At 35.2% G+C, this 16,723-nt stretch overlaps 1 protein-coding gene across 2 annotated transcripts in view; it reads left to right on the forward strand.

Annotated features, from left to right (window-relative positions):
- The first annotated feature begins 471 nt into the window (after positions 1-471).
- The window catches only part of LOC119077603 (tyrosine-protein phosphatase non-receptor type 9), a 42,619-nt gene continuing 26,367 nt past the window's right edge, over positions 472-16,723 (forward strand). The window contains exons 1-3 of one of the 2 annotated variants that reach the window (XM_037184817.1): positions 472-649; positions 15,648-15,881; positions 15,941-16,171. In XM_037184817.1, coding sequence (XP_037040712.1) covers positions 635-649; positions 15,648-15,881; positions 15,941-16,171 — 480 coding nt within the window. In that variant the 5' untranslated portion in view covers positions 472-634. Of the gene's footprint in view, positions 650-11,477; positions 11,663-15,647; positions 15,882-15,940; positions 16,172-16,723 lie in introns of those variants that run through there. The other variant, XM_037184816.1, reaches the window with a different exon arrangement.

A 16,723-nucleotide genomic window follows, 5' to 3' on the forward strand; every position in this document is an offset into this window, starting at 1 on the left:
TCTCTAGGTTCCCTGTGACATCAACAGATATCCAAGGTATCAGTTCGAGGAACTTCAGAAAGGTGGAATATCATCTTTGATAACCTCAACATAATAAAAATTCAGTAAAACAGTGAGAGGTACTAGATGAAGCATATAAAATATTCGATTTCAGCATTCAGCAACCACTGTCTGGTGCTATTTCCCTCCAAAAGAGAGTTTTCACTTCAAAAATACTTTCCAAATCCTACAGTTATCCATAGAAATACACCAAGAAGCTTTCTTCAAAGTTTTAGAGTGATCGGAATGGTGGTCATGCTACTATTAATAAAAATTCTCAAAAAAGTGGACTTAACCGTTTTTGATAAAACACTCTTATCGCAATTTTGAATTTGCCGCTTTTCTTGTAGAGATCTACACGTTTTGAAGTGTGCGGCTTTGACAGCCAACTTCACACCACTAACCCATATGGATTTTACGAATTTCGAGAATACATTATACTTTTTTATGACTATCTAGACGTTCGAACTTTATATGAAATTAGTCGAATGGTGTGTGTGGAATAGTGTTTGAAAGTTAATAATACAAAAAAAATGTGCTAATACTCGTGTAATTAGTGTTTATTGAAAGGAAATTAAAAAGGAAATGCACGGAAATGGATCCAACAACTGTAAGGAAATAATTTTTTTATCGAAAAATCAAGTCGAAACTGTGTTCTTTGATCATTGAAAGTTCTACTTATGCCTTTCTTTATGTGTCTTTCATTCATTGGAATTCAATGTGTACAAAAAAAAAGTGTGTTGTTCACCCACCCCATTTCGAGTGTTTTTGTTTTAATAACACGAAATTGTTTTTGAATCCCACCCAAATGATGGGTGGAAATTTAATTGCATTCGTTTTTATTAATCGGAGAAAAGAATTTCGTCGAAAATATCATAAATTACGACTTCCTGCTGCCGGACTCTCGTAAACAATTTAAATTAATGAATGTGCGAATGAAATGAATAATCAAAAATACTTTTTTCCCGTCTGCAACATTCGTCCCAATTGTTTGAAGTTGTCTCTCTACACTCATACATAACACATAAAATGTATAAAGTCAAATGTTGTGCCTCCAAATGGATTTTTCCTTACATACTTAAGTTCTTAAAATAAAAAGAAAAAATAATAAAATTTATAATGAACTCGGTATGATGACACCTTTTTGTGTTTCGCAAGAAACAAAAATTATTGGTTGAATGTTACGACGAATTATTTTTTTTTTTTGCTTTTTATTTATTTCGAATCAGTGAGTTCAAAGTAAAAAAATAATGATGGCATGTGTGTGTATTACTCGGAAATCATTTCACTGACCTGTTGTTGGTTAGTTTTAATTTTATTCTGAGCAACGTGCAGACGTCTTATAAACCATTTTCTACATCTTCAACACATTTTTATCGGAGAGAATTGCGTCGTTGAATATTTCGTTTGGTTTAAATGAATTTTAACTAATCTAATTTAATCTGGATTGATTATTTGGAGTATTTTGTACTTACACTTTCTTACTTCACTTACCCACACATTTATTGTTGGATATCTCACACCATACACCGTCTTTTCATTCTCTCTTCGTTATCATTTTAAAGCAATTTTTGCCACCTCGATTGTGTAAAGTGAGTTATGGATTTAAAATTGAGGTTCTTGTCAGAAAAGACGAAAATTCATGGATGGATTAGTTGCTTCCGTCGTAAATCCAATTTTTCGTCAGTAAAACAAGTCTCATTTAGATAGATCATTTCCGGTGGTATATATGTCCATTGTCCATTGGTGATGTTTAGACGATTTAAAAATTCGAATTATGGAGACACGTACTTCACATATAATTTACGATAATTTCCAGCTTGAAACCGGGCTTCATTTTACGATTGTAAAAATTTCGGCATAGGAGGCAGCCTTGTTTCAAAAAGTTTATTTCGCCGAAGGCGGTCAAGGGGTAATCTGACAGTCATTGTCATCTTGACACTAGCAGTCATTGTCATTGCTCCCTTCATTACTCTTGGTCTGTATCTTAAGGAATTAGGCTGGTGACAAGTTCGAAATTATTGTGAATTGCAAGCGGGAGGCCCGAGACCCGAATTTTTGAAGCAAAAAAAAATACACCCGACCGAAGCCCGGAAGACTTTCTCGCAACTGAAAAAATTATCTCGTGTGCAAAAGGATTCTTGAAGTACGCTGTCATTGCCTGAAATACAGACCTTCGAATCTCGAAACCTAATGAATATCCTGTACCTGAATCTCAACCCATCAGTTTCAACGTTTGATGCAGGTGTTAAACATATTCCGGCCTTATTTTCAACCACTTTCATTCCGGACTTTCAAAAGTCTTTTGTTAGTCTCTGCGGTGTCACAAAACTTTGAATAAAATTTTTGAAAAAAAAAATCGAAACAAAGGAACGATGAAAGGAATAGATATCCCCAATATTTGACAAATGACAAACAATAATTACACACATCCACTTCTCTTCCTACGACAATAGAGACCATTTTCTACCTTTGTGCAAAAAAAAAGACAAACAAAAACCGTTGAAACAATTCTGAACGACTTCCTTTTTATTCTGTGTGATGTAAGAAAATTTGCTAAGCTCAAATTTCAAAGGAAAAAAAAACCTGCAAAATAAAGACAATTTCAAATGTCGATTTGTGTCTCAACACACATGAAAAGCAATTTCGCTGACATAAAAGCAACGATTAAAGAAAATGTGTTTAGCAGCGTCGATAAAGAGGAAACTTGAAAAACAGATAAAAGCGTTGTACACATCGTCGTTCATGGTCTCTACAACAATAATCTTCATTTCTTTAAAGAGTCTCAATCAGCTTGTACATTATCATTGCACGTAGATTGTAGATGAATGATTGTTGAAGTGTAAACGATAAAATCGTTTCTTCGTAGTATTGAGTAAAATATTGTGTAAATCGGAATTGAAAGTTTTGTAATTTAGTCGGTTCAATCGTTCAGTTGATTTCGTAACAAAATGCACTGATCCAAAGACTCTCAGTTTTTCTTTTTCTCTTCTTTCTACTCGATGTACTGTATCGGATGAGCTAACCCGACACCGATTTCGCAGCAAGAAACATCTTACACGTCATGCGATGAATGGAATATTTTTTGTATTCAAATTTTTTGGTCAGTTTTTTCATCGATTCCGTTGCACTTTAAATGATGATGAAAGCGGGTATTTAAAGAGCGAATTATGCTTGCGATTTGTTGCTTATACATTCTTCGAAATTTTTCATTTGAAATGAGCTCGAAACCACTTCCAGACCTCGCAACCACGTTTTTTTACATTTTTATAAACTCGGAGTTTACATTTTTTTACACAGAAGTATTATTTTTGTGGTGGGTCTGAACATATTTGAGATTTTTTTAGAGTTTTAACTGTGCCTTCACACAGTGATGCGAAAGTGTCCTAATGTCAAAAGAAAAATTTCGTATCTGTCACTTTCGCGTCGTTGTGTGTAGTCACAGTAAGGGTCATTGATGTTCCCAGTAAATCAGGTGTTTCCAGTTTGTGAAGTTTTTGCGCAAAATTTTGAAACCGCTAAAGTAAATTCAAATTTTGCGCCAAAATATAATAAGCTAAAAATAGGCTGAAGTCACAGTTTTAAGGAGTGTAGGTACGAGATAATACCAGTGCATTTTTAGTTGAGCCAGCATAGTCTTCCAACTATCATTACGATGAAAACTAGAGTTTGTTTATCCTTCATGCTTCATAGATTGATAGAACCAATCAACCACAATCTTGTAAATTGATCTCATTTCATTAAGTGATGCACATTTCATACTACTACTAGGTTAGTTAGTAGGAAAAAAAACGTTTTAAGAAAAAAAATCGATTGTAGTTGAAGGAGACAGAGTGTATATTAATCTGCAGACAATCCGATCAATTTGACCTTCAGTTGGCGGTGTTGTTGACTGCTGATTGAAAGTCATGTAAAAAAAGTGTGAACATAAAAAAATGTGTCACACTTAAGTCGAACAATGACGATGTTGACATAAACAAGCTTTCATTGAAAAAAAGAGAACAATTTCTATGATAACATACACATAAAAACCGCATTTACATCATTGCACAACGATTTCGTTTTCATTTTGTTTTAAATTTTTGTTTTAAATGAAACTTAAGTGAATGCGTGCTGTTCGTAGTATGCAGTTATATGTACATTGCATATATATATACACAACGATTTACCACGTTTGTTCATATATTTTACTCTGGTTACAAATTAAAATGATCGTCCGGCTTAAAATCCACACGCAAATGCACAATACAATGTCATTTTCATTTTATTTATTTCGGTACAACGTATAAATAGTTTATCAGCATAATATCATTGCCGGTCATTGACCGCGAATCATTTACATAATTTGTAACAAATTTCGTAATTAAAATGAAAAAATAATTTTTTTTTTGTTAATTTTTTCGTTTTAATGAGAAAACGTTCTCTTTGTTAAATGATCCAACGACGATAATAATTTCAAAAATTTACTGTTATTATGATAGGAATGGGTTCGGGAACAATTTGGAAACAAAAACGAAAATCGAGGGGACATACAAGACATATTCACGAGACCATTGAAATAAGTGTGCTGTTCAAACTAGTCTTGAGTTCCTTGGTATTGAAGAGCTGGAATTGAAAACGTGATAATTTCCTAGTTGGTCGATTGAGGATTTATTTCTTTAATGAAGTTTGGGATGTCTTTGTCCTTGATATCTGTTTGCTGGACTTGATCTCGATGCAAAAATTCGTGGGCAAGGGTTCTCCTTCTGCAATTGATTAGAGACGGACAAGAAGCTTGTGTATGTTTGTTAAGGTCGCAATGTCTAGTCATGGCGCCTGTAACTGTATATCCTTTCTCGATTAACCCTAACACTCGGCAAATTATAAAGTTCCAGACAATAACGTAATCTATTATTGACTAGTTACCCGAAGGTTCGGCCTGACAGGAGTCTGATCCAATTCCCTTTCCAACGATTTGAAATACAAATTGTGATTCAACCTAATGTCCATGGAGAAGAAGTGGTCCATCTAACTCATATGAGACATTCACATTGTATTTAAGAAAAACTCTCTCGTGCAGCTGCTTCCATAGAAAGATCGTGATAACGTCGGGTTTTCAAAATTTATTGATTTACTTCGAAAAACGTCGACTCTCTCATCTCGAACGTAATATTGGTATACCAATGCTTTTAATTCGGTCGTATGCCGATTCGCGAAACGGCCTGTGCCGTACCCAGTAGAACATAATCCAAATAGAAAACATTAATTATTACCGCACAAGCATTTTGTGAAAACGATATTTGGCGTATCGTTTACTCAATATTTCTATAAAAGCTCATTAAAATCTATTGGGAAAGATAATGTTTCAACATTTGTGTTAGAGACTATTACTGAGTTCAAATACCTTCAATAATAATTCTATTGAAACCCTTTCTAGGAAGAACAACAATGTCTGTACACATACAGTTACAATGTAATAAGTATGTCGAACATTCGGTTAAAATGAAGAAATTTCCTTCAATTATTGAACTTATAATTACCAAGAATATTAACTTAACCACAAAGCCTATTAGACTGTAATTCACCGCACATGCCTTGCATCTCCACAATATACAATCTTTGTGTTACACCAGTTCATTTTCATAAAATGTAATACGACCAACGATTAGCAGAGCAACGACATTTAATGCTATTTAGCATTACATTTCCGAGCTGTAATGCCATTATCGTCTGCAGTGAAACCACTAAATTACGGTGAAAATGTTCATGCCTTTCGAAAGGATTACGATTGCTAAATCAATTTTCGTCTGAATGATTATACGGCTTTATACGGTACATTGTACAATAAAAAAAATTCTTTGTGAAAACGTTGTGTTGCTCAACACTCAACAGACAGTTCTGCATTTATTATTCTGTGAAAAGTAGAAATTAATTTTCATCACTTTATCGAAAAGCGAATAGTCAATAGTCATTAATATGCTTAGCGTTGTGAGTGATTAGATTAGCGCCGAAATTGGCACAGATGTTCATGATTTTTATGACTTTTATCTATAGCAAAATTAAATACGTCGATACTTGATAGATATTCACTGATAACATTTCCATAGAATTTAACATCCGTTCGTTTTCGAATTAACTATTGTAAGACACACAGGTTTCAATTTACATAATTCACACCAGCCAAACATGCATTCTTTCAGCTAATAGTCATCGTACCAGTCATACGCATTTTATTTTATCGGTTTCGTGTCTGAAAAAGAACTGAGTGTTGAGCCGGCGGATGTCCGTTTCGCTACGTCAATTTGGTTGTTTTCTTTTTGTTGAAAATATTTTTCAACATTTTGTTGTTCTTCTCTTGTTTCAATTACATTGCTGCAAGAGCTATCGAAATTTCGCTTGGCATTGATTTTCTTTTTTAGATTTTTCAAATAAAAATGTCTCTGAAAAGTCCGGTGTAACCATATATGAATGAGAGATATATACGACATGTAGAAGAAAAACATAGGCCAAAAAAAACTCAGTTGGTCACTAAATTAAACCACAACAGATTTTAGATTTCAACATTTAATTCTTCTAAAAGACAATATACATTTCGCATGCAACGCATGCATTATCAAGTCTTGTATAATTCGAACTAAAACAACTCTCGTCAAAGTCATACACAGCCAGATCATTATTCCCTGTTAAATTTCATAGTTAAATAAAGCTACGCTAGATGACGCTACATTGTCCCCATACAACACTAGCTCAAAACAAATTTCGGTGGCTAGTGATTGGCCATTATTTGAACATCTTTTCTGCCGTCATAAGGAATTGTAAATGATAATTGTGACAGTTGGGATCAAAAGCTTGTTTTTTTTTCCGCCTGTCAAAGTGACGAGCCAAACGTCAAATAGAAAAAGATTCGCGAACTGGTGACGTATTCGCAAAGTATATAAAGCAGAGAAACGATAAGTTGGTACGTTTTTCGACATGTCGAGCATGTCGAAAAAATTGGCACCTCTCTTGAGAGAATTCGTATGCAATTCTCTCCCATACCGTACACAATTTTTAACCTCAGATTCCTTCTATCTCGCTACAGGCTCTGATATAAACACTGAAAATAATGCAAATGCGTAGTTAAGGTGACACTGACAGTTGTCATTTCAAACAATATGCTCTATTGTATAAAATCACAACTGTTATGTACGAGGAAGCAAAACGGAACGGATGATTGTGAATTCAGACTTAGGCTTGATTTCCACTTACCATAAAAGTGCTCGGTGTTAGTGACAAAATTGATTTTTTTTTTCATTTTTGCTTTGTTTACTTGACAGCTCGATCTATCACGGCTCTCTCACGGAGTACTTTTTGTTGAGTGGAAACGATACTTTACGTACGATCAGAAGAATTTAATTTTGTTTTGTTGTACATACACAACACATGGTGAAGTCGTTTGCGTCACGTTTAAGTTAGTGGTCATTGACGTGACTCTCATATGATTTAATCAAGCGATTTGTAATCACTGTGTAATCATGTTACATTAAGGCACTTAAGTGCCAAGAAAATGATGCATCGTCCTGTTATAGGAAAATGTATTTTACATTGATTTACAATCACAAGTGGAAGTGAGTACCTCCTCGCCATTTCTTATCTCAGATACAATAAAGCCTTCCACTTAAAAGTACTTGTTTTGTTACGAGCACCTGTTGTGCAACGATCGAACGTTGTGGCAGCACAAGCACCTATTGTACGAACAACCTATTGTCTTTTCCTTTGTTCGACGTTAAAAACAAAAGAGAAGACAATATGATGCACGTAGCACATCTGGCCCAGTATAACAACTAATTTTCACATTTTTCGATGGTCGTGTTATTCCTGACATATTTTCGCCATTTTGCTGTTTTTCTGTTGTTTTTTTTTTAAAGTACGCGATGTACCATAAGATGCGTGAATGTAAATCCAACCAAAGAATATTCATTTGTACGAATTCTTCAAAAGCCGACATAAACAAATTGAATCCATCAGCTCCAACATTACCAAATTGTACCAACTCAAAACGTAAACGTATAAGCCCCCAATACGTTGTAACCGTTCTGAAAATATATCAACGACTAAACAATTACTCATATCGCACCGAGTGTTAATTCTTTATTTTCCATTCATTAGCGTACTTGTTTACATGAAATGGAGACACCTCGTTTTGCGTTCAGCAAAGACATAAATTTGTTACTCAGCGGTGTATGGGCGGTATGTCTTTTGTTTTGAAAATAAAAATAAAATTTTGTTCTTTTTTCGCCATTTTATCTAACTTTTTTTTCGTATATCATTTTTACTCACTTAACCACTGCAATTATTTAGCAATGATTTCATAATCGAAAATCAATTTTCTATTTCCATTTTCTAAATTGCTTAAATATGATGCAGATGTTCCCCTTCGGTTTTGAGCGTACGATGCTTCAAGCAGTTTCTCTCGTTGTTTGTATGAATGTGACTCAAAATAAACACTGTGTGGCTTTTTTGATGGATGTACTACATATAGAATGTTACAAGGTCGTATGGAGTTTTATTTAAAAAAAATAATTATTTTATTATTATGATGGAAAAACAGAGACCAATTTTCAATTGAACTGCTTTTTTACGATTATGATAGTCTTAGTGATGATGTTTGATGAACGGAACGAAAATTGATGCAATTTTATTGCATTTGTTTGTTGTTATGAATCAGCAAGTATTATCCATTATATCTTTTCGGATTCTGATACATTTCGTTCGATGCAAATCGTAATTTGTTTATAACAATTGGTCACGCTAGTTATTAGTGATATCATAATAGTAATAGACGTAGAATAACAATTGAATTGGATGTCCATAGATAGAAATTATTTATGCAAATTATATATACATTGTGCCACAACTGCAGTCATTAAAGAAAACGATCCGTTCGATGAGTTGTAGTTTTTCCGTAGACAAAGAGAGAGAGTGAAAGAGAGATATTTATGTCAATTTTCGTAGAATTATTTGGTAATTCGTTTGTGATCCGGGCGATGATACTCCTATTTTCGTGACTCCAAATATTATTAACTTGACAGTTGAGTGTATAAAATCCCATGAGAATTGTCAAGTTACGAATTATTAAAGTTATGAACGCACCGAGAATCTAACGTCCAGGAGAGGGATTACGGCGTCAGTTCTCTTTTCTCTATTCAATCAAAACTCTACCGACAGAGAACGATTCCACTATCTCATTGAAAGATGTCGCTGCAACAAAACCATTGTCAAACAGAAAAATAATTAATTTTTTACTGGACGGATTTCAGTCAAATAAAATGCCATCGGGCAGCACATGATCTCAGGACTCCGGAACAGTAATCAGTTTTTCAATCGGTCCTATATCGGATTGGGGATAAGGGTTTGAAAAAACGTTTTCTGCCATTGCATCATACTCTTTTTCTAAACTTTAATCGCTAAGCCGATATAGAGCCGATTGAAAAACTGATTGCTGTTCCGGAGTCCTAAGATCGTGCGCTATATGATGGCATTTTATTTGACTGAAATCCGTCGAGTAAAAAATTAATTATTTTTCTGTTGACAATAGTTTTGTTGCAGCGACATCTTTCAGTGAAAGAGTGAATTCTCTATCAGAAGAGTTTTGATTGAATAGAGAAAAGAGAACTGACTCTCCAGGAGAGGGATTACGGACGGCGTCACTTTTCTTTTCTCAATTTTATCAAAACTCAACCGATAGAGAACTATTTCACTGAACGATGTAGCTGAAACAACGTCAATATCAACGTATAGCACATGACCTCAGGAATCCAGGACATTAATCAGTTTTTAAACCGGCCCTATATCGATAAGAGTCTTATAAAACGATATGATGAAATGACAACAAACGTTTTTTCAAACCCTTATCACCAAACTGTTCCGGAGTCCTAAGATCATGATTCACTAAAATTCATCGAGTAAAAAATTAAATATTTTTCTGTTGACATTGGCTTTGTTGCAGCGACATCGTTCAGTCAAATAGTTCTCTATATGTAGAGTTTCGAAAAGAGAAATGATGCCGTAATTCCTTTCTTCAGGGCGCCAATTCTCGTGAATTTAAGAATTCGTTACTTGACATCACCTTAAAAGACCCGAATCGTATGGACTACTCTCAACATGAAGGTGAAAACTGTCAAGTTAGGAATTGTTAAATTTAAGAGAATTGGCGCCCAGAAAGATAGAAATAGTATAGATGAGGACTGAAGACGTGTCTGCGATGGGTAGCTGCCGTTTCTTCAGGAACTCACCACGTCACCACTTCTTCATAAAGTAGTCACTTTTTCTCGTCGTTTGTTTTTCACTTTTTTAACATTTTGTAAAGGTAATATTCATTATGCAAAATTTGAAGAAAAGACGACTTTCTGAAGAAGCAATGAGTTCCTGAAAAAAAACGACTACTCATCGATCCTTCAGGAACTCGCTTCAGAGAATCATCCATACTCATGTCGTCGAATAATCAGGACCAAAAGTAAGTCCAGCTCTGAGTGTCTGTAAAATTTAATCACCAACTTCTAAGTGTGGATTCAAAACGACTTTAAATTGTCAATTAGTCCCGTAATTCATTTACCCTCGCCGTCGCAGACATTAATAACATTTGTAGGTCGTCGTCGCCCATAATTTCCTTTTTACATTTCGCACGAACTGCAAAATTGTTGACAAAGATCATCAGACGTTCCTTAATAGGCAAACAATTCTACCATTAATCTCACTATACAAATCCTATTTCAAGAAAAATGAATGTTGTTACCTTCACGACTAGGTGTATCATGTGTCACCTGTTCCATTTTTAGAAATGTTCAAAGTGTGTGGACAAAACTCGATAAAATGCGATTCATAAAAAAATATAAAAGGTTTTTATGACGAAATGAGATGAAAGCCGAGATCAAAGCATTGTCGATGTTAACATACACGCACATACATTTTCATATTATGGAAATCGTTGCATCGAAACACACTGGAACGCTTTTCGTTACAATGTCATAACGATCCTTTGAGATAGACACCTCACAGAATGTTGATGGTTTAATATCTGGAATAACGTTTGTTCATAAACAGGGTAATATTCCGTGCGTTAGTTATTTCTATTATTAGTTTATCGATTGTCAGGTGAATGATCAAGTTAATTCGTATTGAAGATGAATGTCGTAATTGTTATCACATACCACATATTTATGCTTAGTGAACATTGTATACGGCTTTTCATACGGTTGTGCTTTTATATATACATGCCTCGTCTGTGTTTATCAAAAAGCGTCGACATAAAATGGAATCACTAATAATATGCCATACGGCGATTGTGTATTGTGATTCGAAAAAAAAAAAGATTTTATTTGAAAGAAAAGCCCTCAAACCGAAACGTTATTATCTGTTCTGTATGACTGCAATAATGTGACATTGAAGCGAAGTTGATTTATTTGATAAAGTAATGTTTCATTTGATTCAGAACGTTCGTATTGTGAATGCCAGAATCTAGTCAGAGAATTTTATTTTTAATTGAAGCTGAAGTTAGCTTTGTACTACGATTTTTCAAAATAATTCTGTGTTCTGATCTCTTCAAAATATGTGCGACAGTCATATGAAAAGAGTGTTCCATTTTTGTGTGCTATGCACACTTCAGGTTGGTGTACCTATTGTAGTGACTAAATTTTATGTACGTGAATCTGAGTGAGTCTCTAGAGTTATCAAAAGAGAATTGTAATGAAAATTTTGTGGTGATGTCTATACGACATTTGAAAATCTAATTAAACATCAAAAATTCTATAAAATCAGTCCAATGTGACCTGGGAAACGTGTCTTGTCATGGATAATAGTTAAACATCAACACAATAAAGTGAATCATTTCTTTCTTATTTTTCTCATTGTGCTCTTTATTCTTATATCGGTTGTTTCGCCTTATCATAATGAAAGCTATAAATCAATTCAATCGACTCTTATAGATATGTGATAATTGTTTTGCGTCACTAATCCGCACTACCGGATACTTTTAAAGATTTGGAGTGACAGCCATGATAGCATATCAAGTTGATATTATCAACGCATTAAGATCCATACATGTTTGATTTGTTCATTTAGGGACTTCACTAACAGCCAATGACAAGTGCTAGGGCAATCTGGACCAAACGTAACTTCCGAATCACGCCTCGAAGAATGCTCTCGAAGGAAAGTTAGGAGCTTTATTCCCTTGACTGAAAGTCATGGGTCTTACAGATGATAAACACCCTAAAATGTTTGTCACACAATGATCACTACTATGATTGAAAATGCATGAATGTATGACCAAAAACCTTAAATACAGAAAATGTTTGTCACACTTTGATGATTCGTTGATAACACGATAACTTGAGTAATTTTCAACGGATTTTCAAAAACTTTTTTTTAATCGACGGGGAATTAAATTAATGAGGTTAAGTTCGAAGATGGGCTATTACGGTCGGGTGTTCGTAGAGATATTCCCAAAAGAATTTTTGTCTCGTCCCTTGATTCCACGATAACTCGAGTAGTTTTCGACGGATTTCCAAAAACTTTTTTTTATTTGACGGGGAATTAAATTCCTCAGGTTAAGTTCGAAGATGGGTTATAACGGACGGGTGATCTTAGAGATATTCTCAGGAGAATTTTTGTCTGGTCGCTTGATTCCACGATAACTCGAGTAGTTTTCGACGAATTTCCAAAAACTTTTTTTTAATCGACGGGGAATTAAATTGCTGAGGCTAAGTTTGAAGATGGGCTGGTGATCTTAGAGATATTCCCAAAAGAATTTTTGTCTCGTTCCGGAATAACACGATAACTTGACGTAATCCTCAACGGATTTCCAAAAACTTTTTTTTAATCGACGGGGAATTAAATTGCTGAGGCTAAGTTTGAAGATGGGTCGTAACGGGCTGGTGATCTTAGAGATATTCCCAAAAGAATTTTTGTCTCGTTCCGAGATAACACGATAGCTTGACGTAATCCTCAACGGATTTCAAAAACTTTTTTTATTCAACGGGGAATTCCATTCCCGAAGATAAGTTCAAAGTTGGGCTATGACGGTCGGGGGATCTCAGAGATCATCGTCCCGTGATATTATCGTGTTATTAGTTGAGTAATTCTTAATGGTCCACAAAAGACAATTATCCCACTAAGAAAGACATTTTTGGGTTAAGCTCGTTAATGGAATATACTGGAGTAATATTCTAGGATTCATTACAAAATTTTGTGTGTGTAATATCTTTATATAGATGATAAGAAAAAAATTAAAGTTTGGACGAGTGTGAACTTTGCGGCCAGAGCGAAGCGAGGGCCGTAATCACACGAGTTTCATTTTTATTCAATATGTAAGCAAGAAATTCGCCTCTTTCCAGGGTCTGTATCTCGTGCTGCCTTTTTGATGGTATCTTTTCATCAGAATCCTTTTTTCAAAACACACGACCGCAATTCACGCCGTAAGTGTGCCTAAAATTTGAATTTTAAGTGAACGATTCGATGAAAAAGTGAACCGAAAAATACATTTCAACGCTTCATTGTATGAAAATGACGCTACGTTAGAAAGACCTCCGCACTTTCCATTTTGAATTTCGACCGCACTACCGGCGTGAATAACGACCACGAATGTATTAGCTTTCAACAGAAAGTAGATTTGGTTGTAGTCACTTGACCAGTTCTGAAAAAAGTGACCAGTGTACCGAAATTTTCATAAACTGCTCAGTTTTCTCAGGGTTGGTCAAACTGCTACAACCAAATCTATTTTATGTTGAAAGCTAACACATTCGTGGTCGTTATTGCGGTCGTACATACTTGAAAAATGATAATTTTGGTGGAAATATATCACCAAAAGACAGTATTTAAAAATCACCCAAATGTATACTTTTCAGCAAATCATCGATGCCTCTTAAGTACTGAAAATACGTATGAGCCAGTATATGATCAAGTGCTGGAATTTCTCATATACGTGTTTTGTATCGAAAGTAGGGTACGCATACCCTGGTATACTTTTATATACTTTTAGAGTGATTTTTTTTTGCTCGGATTACAAAAATCTTCTTGAGAAAAGTAGTCAGTCAGTCAAGGGATCTGACCCATCCAAAAGATGAGGCCTAGTTGATATGTCGCCTGAATGTAGGCTAGACAAATGTACACAAATTGGTCGTGTATTTGGGCTACGTCAGTGTGTACACTGTTGCATCCGCCAAACATACTGCAAGGACCCAAATTATGAAGCTTGAATGAACTTGAGGACGTTACCAATGCGTCATAGTTGCTAGAAATTTCCATGTGGAAATGTCCTACGCAGGAATCGAGCCCGGATTATTTTTGTGGAAGACTAGTACATAGAGTAGTACATAGTTATCCTGTCTGTTAGACGTTCGGTGTGATTTCAAAGCTTACCAATGGCTGACAGTTTTAACATCATTTATTCAATCATTCAATTGAAACACGGGACCGTGTCACGGGTTGACAGTATTCTCATATTTTGGTTGTTTTGTCAAAGAAGACAAAGGTCCACTTATACCTGAGTAGATGAGTCAACTACAAGACTTCAGCTAGTCATTGACACCATGGACCGTTGCGTCCATCGTCACCTGTGAGAGAAAATCGCATAATGAAAATGCACTTTGTCGGTCGCTACACGTAGGACGAATTTTGTTTTGATAGTGCTTCTGATAGTTTTGATTCAGTTTATAGTGTTCAATACCTTTCTCGGCACATAGAAACTACTTGCCTAGAAAATGGGTCCGATGTCTATGGACTCCGTTTTTCCATCGACAGCGACGTCTATATTAAAAGACAAGATTTCATAACAAGACAAATTTCTTATTGTCATTGATGTAAGACCAATACGCCAGCAACATTTTCAGAAATCAGTGAAAAACGCAAACTCTATCTAATCTGATGGAACCGCAGAATTTCTTTGAAAAATTATGACTTTGTACACACAAAATGAGATAGTGTACCGAATTACACATGACTAAACGAATGAGTAAGATTGAGTAACACGCTTTCGAAGCAAGTCGAATTCATTTTCTCTACCGAACCTTCTGCCGATTCAATAATGACGTAGATTACATGTGTCTGATGTAACGGATTCTCTGTTAAAAGTTTAATTAAATGCGAAACAAATTAGCCATTACATTCGAAGGTATAATTGTGATGCGACGACTATCGAGTACCCAGTACCTATAATGATCGAACAACAGTGTATCCATCCAGTATTTTCATAATAATATTGCAAGACCAGTTGATGTGTTTTTTGGCGTGAGTATGTATCACTGTGAACTCGTTATTTGGAAAGTCATTCTCTTTTACTGAGAATTTTTTTGGTAATGTGTGAGCATTGCGTGATCCGACAGTTGCCCACATGAATTTGTGGTGTCACGGACTACCCGGGTTTAACCACAAAATTTGTTAATTTATCATCCATTAAACACCAATCCAACAAAATGTTGTTAGTCATTATTTCCATAATGATGAACAATTTTTTGGAAACTGTTAATGATCAAACAACTGACGATTGTTGTTTGAGAACGCGGGTGTCGATTAGCCAGTTAATCTCCAGTTTCGATTTGATGAAATTGAAATGTAATTCAATTCGATCCTAATAATCTTCTCTCTGTTCCACACAGGCCGTAAAACAATTCATTGATTTGGTCAACGAATTAGGATCGAACGTAAACCGTAAGAACGTGACTACAGCGACTGCTGTTAAATTTTTGTTCGCTCGTAAATTCGATGTTCAACGAGCTGTGGCTCTATATGAGCAGCATGAACTAATAAGACAACGTGAATGCTTATACAACCTAGACCCGATGTCCGATCCATTACGAACGGAACTGGAAACCGGAAAGTTTACAATTTTGGTAAGACAAAGCGAGTGCGAGTGTACAATGGAAAATTGATTAACAATTCAAATTAACAGCCGGGACGAGATGTTAGTGGTGCGGCCATTGCATTATTTTCGGCTAATCTACACAGTCCTCTGACTGTCACTCACAAAACAACGTTACAAGGTGTCGTTTATCAACTGGACATTGCATTGCAGAACGTTGAAACGCAATCGAAAGGATTGATTTTCATCTACGACATGAGTTCGTCCAAGTATTCGAATTTTGACTACGACCTGTCTCAGAAGATACTGACGTTGCTGAAGGTGAGTACACACAATAAATGTAACCTAACGGTGTAGACGTGAAACCGACATAAAGTGAATTGAATTTTGCATTTCGGTTGGAAACGCACAAAAATGAGTTTGACTTAAATTGATCTCAATTTCGAAAAGAAAGTTTACGGTGAGGTAACACAAAAGTTTGATGTTTTTAATGACTTATATACACCAAAAATTGTGTAAATGCGTTTTCCGTTTGAAATTTCTGTTTGGCTGTTAATGTGGGCAGACAGCGGAATAGCAAATGAGTTATACGATCTTCATAAAATGAACCAAATTGTTTCAAATTTTTTTTATTTTTTTTGATGAGTTACAGACCCGATGCTGTACGGATAACAGATTTCTAATGAATAAATGGGTTAGTCTTTCACCGCTTCTTGCGATTAAAATCACACATTGTTGACTCAAGCATATATACCAGGCGGTAAAAGAAAATTGCAAGCTGAAGAGTGGAAACAATAGAAAACAGTAGAATCACAGTTATGGGTGTGATGATTACATCGAAATTTATTTGACTTAATTTGCATAATGGTTGCA

This window comes from Bradysia coprophila, unplaced genomic scaffold (assembly GCF_014529535.1).
Source record: "Bradysia coprophila strain Holo2 unplaced genomic scaffold, BU_Bcop_v1 contig_24, whole genome shotgun sequence".
NCBI lineage: Eukaryota > Metazoa > Arthropoda > Insecta > Diptera > Sciaridae > Bradysia > Bradysia coprophila.